Source organism: Oncorhynchus masou, chromosome 28 (genome assembly GCF_036934945.1).
Source record: "Oncorhynchus masou masou isolate Uvic2021 chromosome 28, UVic_Omas_1.1, whole genome shotgun sequence".
Classification (NCBI taxonomy): Eukaryota; Metazoa; Chordata; class Actinopteri; order Salmoniformes; family Salmonidae; genus Oncorhynchus; species Oncorhynchus masou.
Window position 1 is genome coordinate 85,710,471 of NC_088239.1, and position 20,900 is coordinate 85,731,370.

General features: G+C 46.0%; 1 protein-coding gene across 1 annotated transcript in view; it reads right to left on the minus strand.

Annotated features, from left to right (window-relative positions):
• Nucleotides 1-957: 957 nt before the first annotated feature.
• The window catches only part of LOC135518438 (ribitol-5-phosphate transferase FKTN-like), a 32,648-nt gene continuing 12,705 nt past the window's right edge, over nt 958-20,900 (minus strand). Inside the window, exons 7-10 of the mRNA XM_064943609.1 lie at nt 19,006-19,135; nt 14,881-15,014; nt 6,936-7,060; nt 958-4,788 (exon numbers count right to left, since the gene is read on the minus strand). Coding sequence (XP_064799681.1) covers nt 4,575-4,788; nt 6,936-7,060; nt 14,881-15,014; nt 19,006-19,135 — 603 coding nt within the window. The 3' untranslated portion in view covers nt 958-4,574. The remainder of the gene's footprint in view (nt 4,789-6,935; nt 7,061-14,880; nt 15,015-19,005; nt 19,136-20,900) is intronic.

Below are 20,900 nucleotides of genomic sequence, written 5' to 3' on the forward strand. Positions count from 1 at the left end.
AGAGTGGGTGTATTGATCAGAGTGGGTGTGTTGTTCAGAGTGGGTGTGTTGTTCAGAGCATATTCAAGGGTGTGTTGTTCAGAGTGGGTGTATGGTTCAGAGTGGGTGTATGGTTCAGAGTGGGTGTATGGTTCAGAGTGGGTGTATTGTTCAGAGTGGGTGTATGGTTCAGAGTGGGTGTATTGTTCAGAGTGGGTGTATAGTTCAGAGTGGGTGTATTGATAAGAGTGGGTGTATTGATAAGAGTGGGTGTATTGTTCAGAGTGGGTGTATAGTTCAGAGTGGGTGTATTGATCAGAGTGGGTGTATTGTTCAGAGTGGGTGTATGGTTCAGAGTGGGTGTATGGTTCAGAGTGGGTGTATTGTTCAGAGTGGGTGTATAGTTCAGAGTGGGTGTATTGATCAGAGTGGGTGTATAGTTCAGAGTGGGTGTGTTGTTCAGAGTGGGTGTGTTGTTCAGAGTGGGTGTGTTGTTCAGAGTGGGTGTGTTGTTCAGAGTGGGTGTATGGTTCAGAGTGGGTGTGTTGTTCACAGTGGGTGTATTCTCCCGGCCAGATCTGCACCTCGGCCCCCAGATACACAGACGGTAGCAGATCCAGTGCCGGTAACAGCAGCACCAACACAGCAGGCATGATGAGGCAATGACAAAACACTGAGGAGAAGACCTGGGAACTTCATGACTAATCGACAGCGTCCCAAACAGAGCCCCTCTTCCCTGAACAGAATGTCCACTCCCAATATAGTGCACTGCTTTTGACCAGAGCCCATTAAAAAGTAGTGCACGACTTGGTGAAGTGCTCCATTTGGGATGCGAGACATGTTGTAGTAAAGACTTGGTCACATGGTCTGAGACAACACTACCGGCAGACCGATAGCAATATCAGGACGCCATCATCTCTCCCGTTCAGGAACGTTTGTAAGGGAACACCAGCTTACCACGTAAATCAAAAAAAGGACTTCTTTAAGGTGTTTTTTATTTATTTAATGAAGTTGCTACAACCATGAAATACAGCAACATATAGATCCGGCTGTACAGAAAACAGTTCCACGTACCAACTATACAGAGCAGGGTCATGCACAGCAGTTGGATTCTATTCAAATCAAACTTTATTAGTCACATGCGCCCGAACACAAAAAAAAAGTGTAGACCTTACAGTGAAACGCTTCCTTATGAGCCCCTAACCAATAACGTAGTTGTATATGGATAAGAATAAGCAATAAAAGTAACCCCATATTCAAGTAACCTAATTAAAGAGCAGCAGTAAACTAACAATAGTGAGGCTATATACAGGGGGTACCAGTTCAGAGTCAATGTGGAGGCTATATACAGGGGGGTACCTGTACAGAGTCAATGTGGAGGCTATATACAGGGGGTACCGGTACAGAGTCAATGTGGAGGCTATATACAGGGTGTTACGGTACAGAATCAATGTGGAGGCTATATACATGGTGTTACGGCACAGAGTCAATGTGGAGGCTATATACAGGGGGTACCGGTACAGAGTCAATGTGGAGGCTATATACAGGGTGTTATGGTACAGAGTCAATGTGGAGGCTATATACAGGGTGTACCGGTACAGAGTCAATGTGGAGGCTATATACAGGGTGTTACGGTACAGAGTCAATGTGGAGGCTATATACATGGTGTTACGGTACAGAGTCAATGTGGAGGCTATATACAGGGTGTTATGGTACCGAGTCAATGTGGAGGCTATATACAGGGTGTACCGGTACAGAGTCAATGTGGAGGCTATATACAGGGTGTTACGGTACAGAGTCAATGTGGAGACTATATACATGGTGTTACGGTACAGAGTCAATGTGGAGGCTATATACAGGGTGTTACGGTACAGAGTCAATGTGGAGGCTATATACAGGGTGTTACGGTACAGAGTCAATGTGGAGGCTATATACAGGGTGTTATGGTACAGAGTCAATGTGCGGGGGCACCGGTTAGTTGAGGTAATATGTACATAGAGCTATTAAAGTGACAATGCACAGATGATAACAACAGAGAGTAGCAGGTGTAAAAGGGGGGGCAGCAATACAAATAGTCTGGGGAGCCATTTGATTAGCTGGAGACTTATGGCTTTGGGGTAGAAGCTGTTTAGAAGCCTTTAGGTGCTCCGGTACCGCTTGCCATGCAGTAGCAGAGAGAACAGTCTTGACTAGGGTGGCTGGAGTCTTTATAGGTCCTGGATGGCAGGAAGCTTGTCCACGGTGATGTACTGAGCCGTACCCACTACCCTCTGTAGTGCCTTGTGGTCGGAGGCCGAGCAGTTGCCATATCAGGCAGTGATGCAACTAGTCAGGATGCTCTCGATGGTGCAGCTGTAAAACCTTTTTTGAGGATCTGAGGACCCATGCCAAATCTTTTGTCTCCTGAGGGGGAATAGGTTTTGTCGTGTCCTCTTCACGACTGTCTTGGTATGTTTGGACCATGTTAGTTTGTTGTTGATGTGGACACCAAGGAACTTGAAGCTCTCGACCTGCTCCACTGCAGCCCCGGCGATGAGAATGGGGGCGTGGTCGGTTCTTTTTTTCCTCTAGTCCACAATCATCTCCTTTGTCTTGATCACGTTGAGGGAGAGGTTGTTGTCCTGGCACCTCCCGGCCAGGTCTCTGACCTCCTCCCTATAGGCTGTCTCGTCGTTGAGGGAGAGGTTGTTGTCCTGGCACCTCCCGGCCAGGTCTCTGACCTCCTCCCTATAGGCTGTCTCGTCGTTGAGGGAGAGGTTGTTGTCCTGGCACCTCCCGGCCAGGTCTCTGACTTCCTCCCTATAGGCTGTTTCGTCGTTATCTGTGATCAGGCCTACGGTTCTGGTCTGGGTTGTTTTATGGGACGCTGCATATTTCTGACCGGTCTCATCATGTCAAAGCTTTTAATCATTTAAAAAAATTGGAGTCGTCAGCTGGTGAGCATAGCCTGGTCCCAGATCAGTTTGTTCTCTTGATAACTCCAATGCTGTCATTGTCAAGCTAAATGAGTGACAAGGAGTTGGCATGACAGCACAGACAGACTGGCACTCAGGCTAGAACTCAGGCTAGCGTGATCATAGTTCCCTTCAACAACGATGACAAAACTCAATACAAAGGAAAATAAGATACGATTTGTTGGCAAATCAATGATTCCTGAAACACAAGAGGCATAAAATATATAAAATATGAACATAATGTCACCACCACCTAGCACCCCATATAAACCCATATCAAGCAGCCAAGGCCGTAATAACCCCATATCAAGCAGCCAAGGCCGTAATAACCCCATATCAAGTAGCCAAGGCCGTAATAACCCCATATCAAGCAGCCAAGGCCGTAATAACCCCATATCAAGCAGCCAAGGCCGTAATAACCCCATATCAAGTAGCCAAGGCCGTAATAACCCCATATCAAGTAGCCAAGGCCGTAATAACCCCATATCAAGCAGCCAAGGCCGTAATAACCCCATATCAAGCAGCCAAGGCCGTAATAACCCCATATCAAGCAGCCAAGGCCACAATAACCCCATATCAGGTAGCCAAGGCCGTAATAACCCCATATCAAGCAGCCAAGGCCGTAATAACCCCATATCAAGCAGCCAAGGCCACAATAACCCCATATCAAGCAGCCAAGGCCGTAATAACCCCATATCAAGCAGCCAAGGCCACAATAACCCCATATCAAGTAGCCAAGGCCGTAATAACCCCATATCAAGCAGCCAAGGCCGTAATAACCCCATATCAAGTAGCCAAGGCCGTAATAACCCCACATCAAGCAGCCAAGGCCGTAATAACCCCATATCAAGCAGCCAAGACCGTAAAAACCCCACATCAAGTAGCCAAGGCCGTAATAACCCCATATCAAGCAGCCAAGGCCGTAATAACCCCATATCAAGTAGCCAAGGCCGTAATAACCCCATATCAAGTAAGCATGGCCGTAATATGGCCCTACCCAACATGTCAGTAGTAAGTAATGTCAGTAGCTATTAAAATGTCTATGACATCTTTTTGTCAACGTAATACAGTATTTCAAACAAGGAACACACATTACAGATCAATAGACAGTTGCTTCAGTCCTAAGGAGGAAGAGAGTCCAGTATTGGTGGTCTGCAGTTCACAACCAACTAGCCAATGGTAAGCCAATGGTAAGCCAATGGTAAGCCACCAGCCAATGGTAAGCCACCAGCCAATGGTAAGCCACCAGCCAATGGTAAGCCACCAGCCAATGGTAAGCCAATGGTAAGCCACCAGCTCAGACTCACACCCTTAGTAGTAAAGTTGCTACTTTGGTGTGGGGTTTTCAGGTGTAGTGTACTTCGGAAGAGTGTACTCAGGGTCGTATAGTGCACGCCGTAGCAAAATGTACAAAAACAGGATCGACGGTCCAGATCGACGGTCCAGATCGACGGTCCAGATCGACGGTCCAGATCGACGGTCCAGATCGATAGACCCTCCCCGTTTCAGTCCATTTTCTTCCGTGTGGTTTCAGTGTACTCCAATGTAGTCCCATATGTAGTGTAGCAGTATGTCAGTAGACCTGGATGAGCTCATCCCACTCCCTGACAGGCCACACCCCATATGTAGTGTAGCAGTATGTCAGTACACCTGGATGACCTCATCCCACTCCCTGACAGGCCACACCCCGTTGTCCTGCACGTTGGGCGGAGAGCTCTTCCAGTCCCAGGTCTTTACAGGCGTGTTCCAGGTCGGCCCATAGTTAGCTGATACATAGTCTAGCGTCTCACAGGGGACACGCACCTTCAGGTCCATCAGCTCAGTCCAGCAGAGAGTCAACTTGGGGAACACATACCTAGCAGAATGGGTAGGAGTCTCTGGTTAGTAAGTCTGGAATGGTATCAAAAACATATTTAAAATATACACTAATATTCAAAATATACACTAATATTTAAAATATACACTAATATTTAAAATATACACTAATATATATATATAAATAAATAAATAAATACATAAATAACACACACACACGTATGAGGAAACCCTTCAAATTAGTGGACTCGGCTACTTTCGACCACAACCGTTGCTGACTGGTGTATAAAATCAAGCACACAGCCATGCAATCTCCATAGACAAACATTGGCAGTAGAATGGGCCGTACCGAAGAACTCAGTGACTTTCAACGAGGCACAGTCTTAGGATGCCACCTTTCCAACAAGTCAGTTGGTCCGATTTCTGCCCTGCTTTAGCTGTCCCGGTCAACTGTAAGTGCTGTTATTGTGAAGTGGAAACGTCTAGGAGCAACAACGGCTGTGCCGCGAAGTGGTAGGCCACACAAGCTCACAGAACGAGACCGCTGAAGTGGGTAAAAATCTTCTGCCCTCAGTTGCAACACTCTCGAGTTCCGAACTGCCTCGAAGCAACGTCAGCACAAGAACTGTTCATCTGGAGTGGTGTAAAGCTTGCTGCATTGGACTCTGGAGCAGTGGAAACTCCTTCTCTGGAGTGATGATTCAAGCTTCACCATCTGACAGTCCGACGGACAAATCTGGGTTTGGCGGATGCCAGGAGAACGCTACCTGCCCGAAGGAATAGTGCCAACTAGTTTGGTGGAGGAGGAATAATGGTCTGGGGCTGTTTTTTCATGGTTCAGGCCCCTTAGTTCCTGTGAAGGGAAATCTTAACACTACAGTATACAATGACATTCTAGATTCTTTCCTGTTACAGCATACAGAAAAGGTCCATACAGAAATGGTTTGTCGAGATCGGTGTGGAAGAACTTGACTGGCTTGCACAGAGCCCTGACCTCAACCGCATCGAACACCTTTAGGATGAATTGAAACGCTGACGGCGAGCCAGGACTAATCGCCCAAGATAGTGCCTGACCTCACTAATGCAAGTCCACGCAGCATTGTTCCAACATCTAGTGGAAAGCCTTCCTAGAAGACTGGAGGCTATTATAGCAGTAAAGGGGGACCAACTCCATATTAAATGGCCATGATTTTGGAATGAGATGTTGGACAAGCATATACAGTGGGGTAAAAAAGTATTTAGTCAGCCACCAATTGTGCAAGTTCTCCCACTTAAAAAGATGAGAGAGGCCTGTGATTTTCATCATAGGTACACTTCAACTATGACAGACAAAATGAGAAAAAAAAAATCCAGAAAATCACATTGTAGGATTTTTAATGAATTTATTTGCAAATTATGGTGGAAAATAAGTATTTGTTTATCTCAATACTTTGTTATATACCTTTTGTTGGCAATGACAGAGGTCAAACGTTTTCTGTAAGTCTTCACAAGGTTTTCACACACTGTTGCTGGTATTTTGGCCCATTCCTCCATCTCCTCTAGAGCAGTGATGTTTTGGGGCTGTTGCTGGGCAACACGGACTTTCAACTCCCTCCAAAGATTTTCTATGGGGTTGAGATCTGGAGACTGGCTAGGCCACTCCAGGACCTTGAAATGCTTCTTACGAAGCCACTCCTTCGTTGCCCGTGCGGTGTGTTTGGGATCATTGTCATGCTGAAAGACCCAGCCACGTTTCATCTTCACTGCCCTTGCTGATGGAAGGAGGATTTCACTCAAAATCTCACGATACATGGGCCCCATTCATTCTTTCCTTTACACGGATCAGTCGTCCTGGTCCCTTTGCAGAAAAACAGCCCCAAAGCAGCCCCAAACTTCAGACGGGCCTGGACATGTACAGGCTTAAGCAGGGGGACACGACTGGCACTGCAGGATTTTTCTCATTTTGTCTGTCATAGTTGAAGTGTACCTATGATGAAAATTACAGGCCTCTCTCATCTTTTTAAGTGGGAGAACTTGCACAATTGGTGGCTGACTAAATACTTTTTTCCCCCACTGTATATATCTATTATTTTTTAAAGCCCGACGTTCAATAAACTGAAGACTTCTTAGCAGTCGTTTGTTATTGTCTATCACTAAGCAACAGTGACTCAGCTCTATAACATACAGTAGAGGAAAACAGAGACTTACTTGAATTTCTTCCCACTCTTAGCTTGGGTTCCTCCGTTCCACACAACATCAGTTTCCTCATAGAAGAAGAAAATGTCCAGTTTAACATCCAGGCCCTGGAAGGACAGTTCCAGGCTATCCTCCACCTACACAGAGACACATAACAACATTAACCCTGGAAGGACGGTACCAGGCTATGCTCTACAGAGACACATAACAACATTAACCCTGGAAGGACGGTACCAGGCTATCATCCACAGAGACACATAACAACATTAACCCTGGAAGGACGGTACCAGGCTATCCTCCACAGAGACACATAACAACATTAACCCTGGAAGGACGGTACCAGGCTATCCTCCACCTACACAGAGACACATAACAACATTAACCCTGGAAGGACGGTACCAGGCTATCCTCCACCTACACAGAGACACATAACAACATTAACCCTGGAAGGACGGTACCAGGCTATCCTACACAGAGACACATAACAACATTAACCCTGGAAGGACGGTACCAGGCTATCCTCTACAGAGACACATAACAACATTAACCCTGGAAGGACGGTACCAGGCTATCCTCCAGAGATACATAACAACATTAACCCTGGAAGGACGGTACCAGGCTATCCTCCAGAGAGACACATAACAACATTAACCCTGGAAGGACGGTACCAGGCTATCCTCTACAGAGACACATAACAACATTAACCCTGGAAGGACGGTACCAGGCTATCCTCTACAGAGACACATAACAACATTAACCCTGGAAGGACGGTACCAGGCTATCCTCCACAGAGACACATAACAACATTAACCCTGGAAGGACGGTACCAGGCTATCCTCCACAGAGACACATAACAACATTAACCCTGGAAGGACGGTACCAGGCTATCCTCCACAGAGACACATAACAACATTAACCCTGGAAGGACGGTACCAGGCTATCCTCCACAGAGACACATAACAACATTAACCCTGGAAGGAGGGTACCAGGCTATCCTCTACAGAGACACATAACATTAACCCTGGAAGGACGGTACCAGGCTATCCTCAACAGAGACACATAACAACATTAACCCTGGAAGGACGGTACCAGGCTATCCTCTACAGAGACACATAACAACATTAACCCTGGAAGGACGGTACCAGGCTATCCTCTACAGAGACACATAACAACATTAACCCTGGAAGGACGGTACCAGGCTATCCTCCACAGAGACACATAACAACATTAACCCTGGAAGGACGGTACCAGGCTATCCTCTACAGAGACACATAACAACATTAACCCTGGAAGGACGGTACCAGGCTATCCTCCACCTACACAGAGACACATAACAACATTAACACTGGAAGGACGGTACCAGGCTATCCTCCACCTACACAGAGACACATAACAACATTAACCCTGGAAGGAGGGTACCAGGCTATCCTCCACAGAGACACATAACAACATTAACCCTGGAAGGACGGTTCCAGGCTATCCTCCACAGAGACACATAACAACATTAACCCTGGAAGGACGGTACCAGGCTATCCTCTACAGAGACACATAACAACATTAACCCTGGAAGGACGGTACCAGGCTATCCTACACAAAGACACATAACAACATTAACCCTGGAAGGAGGGTACCAGGCTATCCTCTACAGAGACACATAACAACATTAACCCTGGAAGGACGGTACCAGGCTATCCTCTACAGAGACACATAACAACATTAACCCTGGAAGGACGGTACCAGGCTATCCTCCACAGAGACACATAACAACATTAACCCTGGAAGGACGGTACCAGGCTATCCTCTACAGACACATAACAACATTAACCCTGGAAGGACGGTACCAGGCTATCCTCTACAGAGACACATAACATTAACCCTGGAAGGACGGTACCAGGCTATCCTCTACAGAGACACATAACAACATTAACACTGGAAGGACGGTACCAGGCTATCCTCCACCTACACAGAGACACATAACAACATTAACCCTGGAAGGACGGTACCAGGCTATCCTCCACAGAGACACATAACAACATTAACACTGGAAGGACGGTACCAGGCTATCCTCTACAGAGACACATAACAACATTAACCCTGGAAGGACGGTACCAGGCTATCCTCTACAGAGACACATAACAACATTAACCCTGGAAGGACGGTACCAGGCTATCCTCTACAGAGACACATAACAACATTAACCCTGGAAGGACGGTACCAGGCTATCCTCCACCTACACAGAGACACATAACAACATTAACCCTGGAAGGACGGTACCAGGCTATCCTCTACAGAGACACATAACAACATTAACCCTGGAAGGACGGTACCAGGCTATCCTCCACCTACACAGAGACACATAACAACATTAACCCTGGAAGGACGGTACCAGGCTATCCTCCACAGAGACACATAACAACATTAACCCTGGAAGGACGGTACCAGGCTATCCTCTACAGAGACACATAACAACATTAACCCTGGAAGGACGGTACCAGGCTATCCTCCACAGAGACACATAACAACATTAACCCTGGAAGGAGGGTACCAGGCTATCCTCCACAGAGACACATAACAACATTAACCCTGGAAGGAGGGTACCAGGCTATCCTCTACAGAGACACATAACAACATTAACCCTGGAAGGAGGGTACCAGGCTATCCTCTACAGAGACACATAACAACATTAACCCTGGAAGGACGGTACCAGGCTATCCTCTACAGAGACACATAACAACATTAACCCTGGAAGGACGGTACCAGGCTATCCACTACAGAGACACATAACAACATTAACCCTGGAAGGACGGTACCAGGCTATCCTCCACAGAGACACATAACAACATTAACCCTGGAAGGACGGTACCAGGCTATCCTCCACCTACACAGAGACACATAACAACATTAACCCTGGAAGGACGGTACCAGGCTATCCTACACAGAGACACATAACAACATTAACCCTGGAAGGAGGGTACCAGGCTATCCTCCAGAGAGACACATAACAACATTAACCCTGGAAGGACGGTACCAGGCTATCCTCTACAGAGACACATAACAACATTAACCCTGGAAGGACGGTACCAGGCTATCCTCTACAGAGACACATAACAACATTAACCCTGGAAGGAGGGTACCAGGCTATCCTCTACAGAGACACATAACAACATTAACCCTGGAAGGACGGTACCAGGCTATCCTCCACCTACACAGAGACACATAACAACATTAACCCTGGAAGGACGGTACCAGGCTATCCTCTACAGAGACACATAACAACATTAACCCTGGAAGGACGGTACCAGGCTATCCTCCACCTACACAGAGACACATAACAACATTAACCCTGGAAGGACGGTACCAGGCTATCCTCCACCTACACAGAGACACATAACAACATTAACCCTGGAAGGACGGTACCAGGCTATCCTCTACAGAGACACATAACAACATTAACCCTGGAAGGAGGGTACCAGGCTATCCTCTACAGAGACACATAACAACATTAACCCTGGAAGGACGGTACCAGGCTATCCTCCACAGAGACACATAACAACATTAACCCTGGAAGGACGGTTCCAGGCTATCCTCTACAGAGACACATAACAACATTAACCCTGGAAGGAGGGTACCAGGCTATCCTCTACAGAGACACATAACAACATTAACCCTGGAAGGAGGGTACCAGGCTATCCTCTACAGAGACACATAACAACATTAACCCTGGAAGGAGGGTACCAGGCTATCCTCTACAGAGACACATAACAACATTAACCCTGGAAGGACGGTACCAGGCTATCCTCTACAGAGACACATAACAACATTAACCCTGGAAGGACGGTACCAGGCTATCCTCTACAGAGACACATAACAACATTAACCCTGGAAGGACGGTACCAGGCTATCCTCCACCTACACAGAGACACATAACAACATTAACCCTGGAAGGACGGCACCAGGCTATCCTCCACAGAGACACATAACAACATTAACCCTGGAAGGACGGTACCAGGCTATCCTCCACCTACACAGAGACACATAACAACATTAACCCTGGAAGGATGGTACCAGGCTATCCTCCACCTACACAGAGACACATAACAACATTAACCCTGGAAGGACGGCACCAGGCTATCCTCCACAGAGACACATAACAACATTAACCCTGGAAGGATGGTACCAGGCTATCCTCCACCTACACAGAGACACATAACAACATTAACCCTGGAAGGACGGCACCAGGCTATCCTCCACAGAGACACATAACAACATTAACCCTGGAAGGACGGCACCAGGCTATCCTCCACAGAGACACATAACAACATTAACCCTGGAAGGACGGTACCAGGCTATCCTCCACAGAGACACATAACAACATTAACCCTGGAAGGACGGCACCAGGCTATCCTCTACAGAGACACATAACAACATTAACCCTGGAAGGACGGTACCAGGCTATCCTCTACAGAGACACATAACAACATTAACCCTGGAAGGAGGGTACCAGGCTATCCTCCACAGAGACACATAACAACATTAACCCTGGAAGGACGGTACCAGGCTATCCTCCACAGAGACACATAACAACATTAACCCTGGAAGGACGGTACCAGGCTATCCTCCACAGAGACACATAACAACATTAACCCTGGAAGGAGGGTACCAGGCTATCCTCCACAGAGACACATAACAACATTAACCCTGGAAGGACGGTACCAGGCTATCCTCTACAGAGACACATAACAACATTAACCCTGGAAGGACGGTACCAGGCTATCCTCCACAGAGACACATAACAACATTAACCCTGGAAGGAGGGTACCAGGCTATCCTCCACCTACACAGAGACACATAACAACATTAACCCTGGAAGGACGGTACCAGGCTATCCTCCACAGAGACACATAACAACATTAACCCTGGAAGGACGGTACCAGGCTATCCTCCACAGAGACACATAACAACATTAACCCTGGAAGGAGGGTACCAGGCTATCCTCCACCTACACAGAGACACATAACAACATTAACCCTGGAAGGACGGTACCAGGCTATCCTCCACAGAGACACATAACAACATTAACCCTGGAAGGACGGTACCAGGCTATCCTCTACAGAGACACATAACAACATTAACCCTGGAAGGACGGTACCAGGCTATCCTCCACAGAGACACATAACAACATTAACCCTGGAAGGACGGTACCAGGCTATCCTCCACAGAGACACATAACAACATTAACCCTGGAAGGACGGTACCAGGCTATCCTCCACAGAGACACATAACAACATTAACCCTGGAAGGACGGTACCAGGCTATCCTCTACAGAGACACATAACAACATTAACCCTGGAAGGACGGTACCAGGCTATCCTCTACAGAGACACATAACATTAACCCTGGAAGGACGGTACCAGGCTATCCTCTACAGAGACACATAACAACATTAACCCTGGAAGGACGGTACCAGGCTATCCTCTACAGAGACACATAACATTAACCCTGGAAGGACGGTACCAGGCTATCCTCTACAGAGACACATAACAACATTAACCCTGGAAGGACGGTACCAGGCTATCCTCTACAGAGACACATAACAACATTAACCCTGGAAGGAGGGTACCAGGCTATCCTCCACAGAGACACATAACAACATTAACCCTGGAAGGACGGTACCAGGCTATCCTCCACAGAGACACATAACAACATTAACCCTGGAAGGACGGTACCAGGCTATCCTCCACAGAGACACATAACAACATTAACCCTGGAAGGACGGTACCAGGCTATCCTCCACAGAGACACATAACAACATTAACCCTGGAAGGACGGTACCAGGCTATCCTCCACAGAGACACATAACAACATTAACCCTGGAAGGACGGTACCAGGCTATCCTCTACAGAGACACATAACAACATTAACCCTGGAAGGACGGTACCAGGCTATCCTCCACCTACACAGAGACACATAACAACATTAACCCTGGAAGGACGGTACCAGGCTATCCTCTACAGAGACACATAACAACATTAACCCTGGAAGGACGGTACCAGGCTATCCTCTACAGAGACACATAACAACATTAACCCTGGAAGGACGGTACCAGGCTATCCTCCACAGAGACACATAACAACATTAACCCTGGAAGGACGGTACCAGGCTATCCTCTACAGAGACACATAACAACATTAACCCTGGAAGGACGGTACCAGGCTATCCTCCACCTACACAGAGACACATAACAACATTAACCCTGGAAGGACGGCACCAGGCTATCCTCCACAGAGACACATAACAACATTAACCCTGGAAGGACGGTACCAGGCTATCCTCCACAGAGACACATAACAACATTAACCCTGGAAGGACGGTACCAGGCTATCCTCCACAGAGACACATAACAACATTAACCCTGGAAGGACGGTACCAGGCTATCCTCCACCTACACAGAGACACATAACAACATTAACCCTGGAAGGACGGTACCAGGCTATCCTCCACAGAGACACATAACAACATTAACCCTGGAAGGACGGTACCAGGCTATCCACCACAGAGACACATAACAACATTAACCCTGGAAGGACGGTACCAGGCTATCCACCACAGAGACACATAACAACATTAACCCTGGAAGGACGGTACCAGGCTATCCTCTACAGAGACACATAACAACATTAACCCTGGAAGGAGGGTACCAGGCTATCCTACACAGAGACACATAACAACATTAACCCTGGAAGGACGGTACCAGGCTATGCTCTACAGAGACACATAACAACATTAACCCTGGAAGGACGGTACCAGGCTATCCTCTACAGAGACACATAACAACATTAACCCTGGAAGGACGGTACCAGGCTATCCTCTACAGAGACACATAACAACATTAACCCTGGAAGGACGGTACCAGGCTATCCTCCACAGAGACACATAACAACATTAACCCTGGAAGGACGGTACCAGGCTATGCTCTACAGAGACACATAACAACATTAACCCTGGAAGGACGGTACCAGGCTATGCTCTACAGAGACACATAACAACATTAACCCTGGAAGGAGGGTACCAGGCTATCCTCTACAGAGACACATAACAACATTAACCCTGGAAGGACGGTACCAGGCTATCCTCTACAGAGACACATAACAACATTAACCCTGGAAGGACGGTACCAGGCTATCCTCCACAGAGACACATAACAACATTAACCCTGGAAGGACGGTACCAGGCTATCCTCCACAGAGACACATAACAACATTAACCCTGGAAGGACGGTACCAGGCTATCCTCCACAGAGACACATAACAACATTAACCCTGGAAGGACGGTACCAGGCTATCCTCCACAGAGACACATAACAACATTAACCCTGGAAGGAGGGTACCAGGCTATCCCCTACAGAGACACATAACAACATTAACCCTGGAAGGACGGTACCAGGCTATCCTCTACAGAGACACATAACAACATTAACCCTGGAAGGAGGGTACCAGGCTATCCTCCACAGAGACACATAACAACATTAACCCTGGAAGGACGGTACCAGGCTATCCTCCACAGAGACACATAACAACATTAACCCTGGAAGGAGGGTACCAGGCTATCCTCCACAGAGACACATAACAACATTAACCCTGGAAGGACGGTACCAGGCTATCCTCCACAGAGACACATAACAACATTAACCCTGGAAGGACGGTACCAGGCTATCCTCCACAGAGACACATAACAACATTAACCCTGGAAGGAGGGTACCAGGCTATCCTCCACAGAGACAACACATTGACTGGGAATATGCCTGAAATGGCACCCTACTCACTATTTAGTTCACTACTTGTGACCAGGACTCAGGTCAAAAGTAGTGCACTGTAGAATAGGGTGCCATTTGAAACATACATAATGAATCAACATGATGTTTCTAATAGTATACTTTATGATCTGAAACCTACTGTACCTTTCCAAACTTGTGTTTCAACGGAAGGCCAGCCTTTTGAAAAGCATGAGAGATATCATGTCTGTAGTCTTTAATCCAGATGCCCAGATCCACATCTTTACTGTAGGGAATGATGCCACACTGCCGAAACCAACCTGTGGAGAGATGAGTAGAGACGAAGGCCATGTTAACCTGTAGGGAGTGATACTATAGGGAGTGATACTATAGGGAGTAGAGACGAAGGCCATGTTAACCTGTAGGGAGTGATACTATAGGGAGTGATACTATAGGGAGTGATACTATAGGGAGTGATACTATAGGGAGTGATACTATAGGGAGTGATACTATAGGGAGTGATACTATAGGGAGTGATACTATAGGGAGTGATACTATAGGGAGTAGAGACGAAGGCCATGTTAACCTGTAGGGAGTGATACTATAGGGAGTGATACTATAGGGAGTGACACTATAGGGAGTGACACTATAGGGAGTGACACTATAGGGAGTGATACTATAGGGAGTAGAGACGAAGGCCATGTTAACCTGTAGGGAGTGATACTATAGGGAGTGATACTATAGGGAGTAGAGATGAAGGCCATGTTAACCTGTAGGGAGTGACACTATAGGGAGTGATACTATAGGGAGTGATACTATAGGGAGTGATACTATAGGGAGTGATACTATAGGGAGTGATACTATAGGGAGTGATACTATAGGGAGTGATACTATAGGGAGTGACACTATAGGGAGTAGAGACGAAGGCCATGTTAACCTGTAGGGAGTGATACTATAGGGAGTGATACTATAGGGAGTGATACTATAGGGAGTGATACTATAGGGAGTGATACTATAGGGAGTGATACTATAGGGAGTAGAGACGAAGGCCATGTTAACCTGTAGGGAGTGATACTATAGGGAGTGATACTATAGGGAGTGATACTATAGGGAGTGATACTATAGGGAGTGATACTATAGGGAGTAGAGACGAAGGCCATGTTAACCTGTAGGGAGTGACACTATAGGGAGTGATACTATAGGGAGTGACACTATAGGGAGTAGAGACGAAGGCCATGTTAACCTGTAGGGAGTGATACTATAGGGAGTGATACTATAGGGAGTGATACTATAGGGAGTGATACTATAGGGAGTGACACTATAGGGAGTGACACTATAGGGAGTGATACTATAGGGAGTGATACTATAGGGAGTGATACTATAGGGAGTAGAGACGAAGGCCATGTTAACCTGTAGGGAGTGATACTATAGGGAGTGATACTATAGGGAGTGACACTATAGGGAGTGATACTATAGGGAGTGATACTATAGGGAGTAGAGACGAAGGCCATGTTAACCTGTAGGGAGTGATACTATAGGGAGTGATACTATAGGGAGTGATACTATAGGGAGTGATACTATAGGGAGTGATACTATAGGGAGTAGAGATGAAGGCCATGTTAACCTGTAGGGAGTGATACTATAGGGAGTGATACTATAGGGAGTGATACTATAGGGAGTAGAGATGAAGGCCATGTTAACCTGTAGGGAGTGACACTATAGGGAGTGATACTATAGGGAGTGATACTATAGGGAGTGATACTATAGGGAGTGATACTATAGGGAGTGACACTATAGGGAGTGACACTATAGGGAGTGACACTATAGGGAGTGACACTATAGGGAGTGACACTATAGGGAGTGACACTATAGGGAGTGACACTATAGGGAGTGACACTATAGGGAGTGATACTATAGGGAGTGACACTATAGGGAGTGATACTATAGGGAGTGATACTATAGGGAGTAGAGATGAAGGCCATGTTAACCTGTAGGGAGTGATACTATAGGGAGTAGAGACGAAGGCCATGTTAACCTGTAGGGAGTGATACTATAGGGAGTGATACTATAGGGAGTGATACTATAGGGAGTGACACTATAGGGAGTGACACTATAGGGAGTGACACTATAGGGAGTGATACTATAGGGAGTGATACTATAGGGAGTAGAGATGAAGGCCATGTTAACCTGTAGGGAGTGACACTATAGGGAGTGATACTATAGGGAGTGATACTATAGGGAGTGATACTATAGGGAGTGATACTGACAGTGTTGTTATGTAGGGTTAGGGTTGTGTAGGGTTGTTGTTATGTAGAGTTAGGGTTATGTAGGGTTAGGGTTATGTAGGGTTATGTAGGGTTATGTAGAGTTAGGGTTATGTAGAGTTAGGGTTATGTAGGGTTGTTGTTATGTAGAGTTAGGGTTATGTAGAGTTAGGGTTATGTAGAGTTATGTAGAGTTAGGGTTATGTAGAGTTATGTAGAGTTAGGGTTATGTAGGGTTATGTAGAGTTAGGGTTATGTAGGGTTATGTAGAGTTAGGGTTATGTAGGGTTGTTGTTATGTAGAGTTAGGGTTATGTAGAGTTAGGGTTATGTAGAGTTATGTAGAGTTAGGGTTATGTAGAGTTATGTAGAGTTAGGGTTATGTAGAGTTAGGGTTATGTAGGGTTATGTAGAGTTAGGGTTATGTAGGGTTATGTAGAGTTAGGGTTATGTAGGGTTGTTGTTATGTAGGGTTAGGGTTATGTAGAGTTAGGGTGATGTAGAGTTAGGGTGATGTAGAGTTAGGGTGATGTAGAGTTAGGGTGATGTAGAGTTAGGGTGATGTAGAGTTAGGGTGATGTAGAGTTAGGGTGATGTAGAGTTAGGGTGATGTAGAGTTAGGGTGATGTAGAGTCAGGGTTATGTAGGGTTGTTATGTAGAGTTAGGGTTATGTAGGGTTGTTATGTAGAGTTAGGGTTATGTAGGGTTGTTGTTATGTAGGGTTGTTGTTATGTAGGGTTGTTGTTATGTAGGGTTGTTGTTATGTAGGGTTAGGGTTATGTAGAGTCAGGGTTATGTAGAGTCAGGGTTATGTAGGGTTGTTATGTAGAGTTAGGGTTATGTAGGGTTGTTGTTGTTATGTAGGGTTGTTGTTATGTAGAGTCAGGGTTATGTAGAGTCTTACCCAGGCAGGTACCACTACTTAGCCAGAAGGGGACTCGGAATTCACCAATTTGTAAGTCGCTCTGGATAAGAGCGTCTGCTAAATGACTTAAATGTAATGTAAATGTTATGTAGAGTTGTTGTTATGTAGGGTTAGGGTTATATAGAGTTAGGGTTATGTAGGGTTGTTGTTATGTAGGGTTAGGGTTATGTAGAGTTAGGGTTATGTAGGGTTGTTGTTATGTAGGGTTGTTGTTATGTAGAGTTAGGGTTATGTAGAGTTAGGGTTATGTAGAGTTAGGGTTATGTAGAGTTAGGGTTATGTAGAGTTAGGGTTATGTAGAGTTAGGGTTATGTAGAGTTAGGGTTATGTAGAGTTAGGGTTATGTAGAGTTAGGGTTATGTAGAGTTAGGGTTATGTAGAGTTAGGGTTATGTAGAGTTAGGGTTATGTAGAGTTAGGGTTATGTAGAGTTAGGGTTATGTAGGGTTGTTGTTATGTAGGGTTGTTGTTATGTAGAGTTGTTGTTGTTATGTAGAGTTAGGGTTATGTAGAGTTAGGGTTATGTAGGGTTGTTGTTGTTGTTATGTAGAGTTAGTGTTATGTAGGGTTGTTGTTGTTGTTATGTAGAGGTGGGGTTATGTAGGGTTGTTGTTATGTAGGGTTAGAGTTATGTAGGGTTGTTGTTGTTGTTATGTAGGGTTGTTGTTGTTGTTATGTAGGGTTGTTGTTGTTGTTATGTAGGGTTGTTGTTATGTAGGGTTGTTGTTGTTATGTAGGGTTGTTGTTATGTAGGGTTAGGGTTATGTAGGGTTAGGGTTATGTAGGGTTAGGGTTATGTAGGGTTAGGGTTATGTAGAGGTGGGGTTATGTAGGGTTGTTGTTATGTAGGGTTAGAGTTATGTAGGGTTGTTGTTATGTAGGGTTGTTGTTATGTAGGGTTAGGGTTATGTAGGGTTGTTGTTATGTAGGGTTGTTGTTATGTAGGGTTAGGGTTATTGTTATGTAGAGTCAGGGTTATGTAGGGTTATTGTTATGTAGAGTCAGGGTTACACTGGGACCACCCATATGTAAAAGTAGTGGCCCCAGCCGACTTGTAAGTCGCTTTGGACAAAAGCGTCTGCTAAATGGGATATATTATTATTATTATTATGTAGGGTCTTACCCAGGCAGGTACCACTACTTAGCCAGAAGGGGACTCGGAGCTCAGTGAGGATCCTGGCAGCTAGGTGGAGCAGAGCCTTCGCCTTCATCCTGAAGTTCATTGCCTCAGGAGACGTGTCATCAGGGTACAGCTGATCCAACAGGGAACAACACTGGTTAGATGTCGTGGACTAAACCAAAGGCTGGAATCTTAATGTCTGACTTGAGATACAGCTGATTCAACGGCAGGGAACAACACTCCGCAGCTCGTGGACTAATGTAATGTAATGTACAGGGCCTTCAGAAAGTATTCAGACCCCTTGACTTTCTCCACATTTTATTACGTTACGGCCTTATTCCAAAATGGAATCAATATTATTACACACACAATACCCCATAATGACAAAGCAAAAACGGGTTTTTAGAAATGTTTGCTAATGTATTAAAAGTAAAAAACAGAAATTACGTATTTACCTAAGGACCCTTTGCTATGAGACTCGAAATTGAGGTGCATCCTGTTTCCACTGATCATCCTTGAGATGTTTCTACATCTTGATTGATGTGCACCTGTGGTAAATTAAATTGATTGGACATGATTTGGAAAGGCACACACCTGACTATATAAGGTCCCACAGTTGACAGAGCATGTCAGAGCAAAAACCAGGCCATGAGGTCGAAGGAATTGTCCGTAGAGCTCCGAGAAAGGATTGAGTCGAGGTACCGATCTGGGGAAGGGTACCAAAAAATGTTTGCAGCATTGAAGGTCCCCAAGAACTGAAGTTGGTAACCACCAAGACTCTTCCTAGAGCTGTCCGTCCGGCCAAACTGAGCCGTCGGGGGAGAAGGGCCTTGGTCAGGGAGGTGACCAGGAACCCGATGGTCACTCTGACAGAGCTCCAGAGTTCCTCTGTGGAGATGGGAGCCTTTCAGAAGGACAACCATCTCTGCAGCACCCCACTAATCAGGCCTTAATGGTAGGGTAGGCCACTCCTCAGTAAAAGGCACATGACAGCCCGCATGGAGTTTGCCAAAAGGAACCTAAAGGACTCAGACCATGAGAAACAAGATTCTCTGGTCTAATGAAACCAAGATTGAACTCTTTGGCCTGAATGCCAAGTGTCACGTCTGGAGGAAACCTGGCACCATCCCTACGGTGAAGAATGGTGGTAGCAGCATCATGCTGTGGGGATGTTTTTCAGTAGCAGGGACTGGGAGATTAGTCAGGATCGAGGCAAAGATGAATGGAGCAAAGTACAGAGAGATCCTTGATGAAAACCTGCTCCAGAGCGCTCAGGACCTCAGACTGGGGAGGAGGTTCACCTTCCAACAGGACAACGACCCTAAGCACACAGCCAAGACAATGCAGGAGTGGCTTTGGAACAAGTCTCTGAATGTCCTAGAGTGGCCCAGCCAGAGCCCGGATTTGAACCTGATCGAACATCTCTGGAGACCTGAAAATAGCTGTGCAGTGATGCTCCCCATCCAATCTGACAGAGCTTGAGAGGATCTTCAGAGAAGAATGGGAGAAACTCCCCAAATACAGGTGTGCCAAGCTTGTAGCGTCATACCCAAGAAGACTCAAAGCTGTAATCGCTGCCAAAGGTGCTTCAACAAAGTACTGAGTAAAGAGTCTGAATAGTTATGTAAATGTTTTAGAAATTAGCACACATTTTTTTAAAAACAACAGTTTTTGCTTTGTCATTATGGGGTATCGCGATGTCATTATGGGGTATCGCGATGTCATTATGGGGTATCGCGATGTCATTATGGGGTATCGCGATGTCATTATGGGGTATCGCGATGTCATTATGGGGTATCGCGATGTCATTATGGGGTATCGCGATGTCATTATGGGGTATCGCGATGTCATTATGGGGTATCGCGATGTCATTATGGGGTATCGCGATGTCATTATGG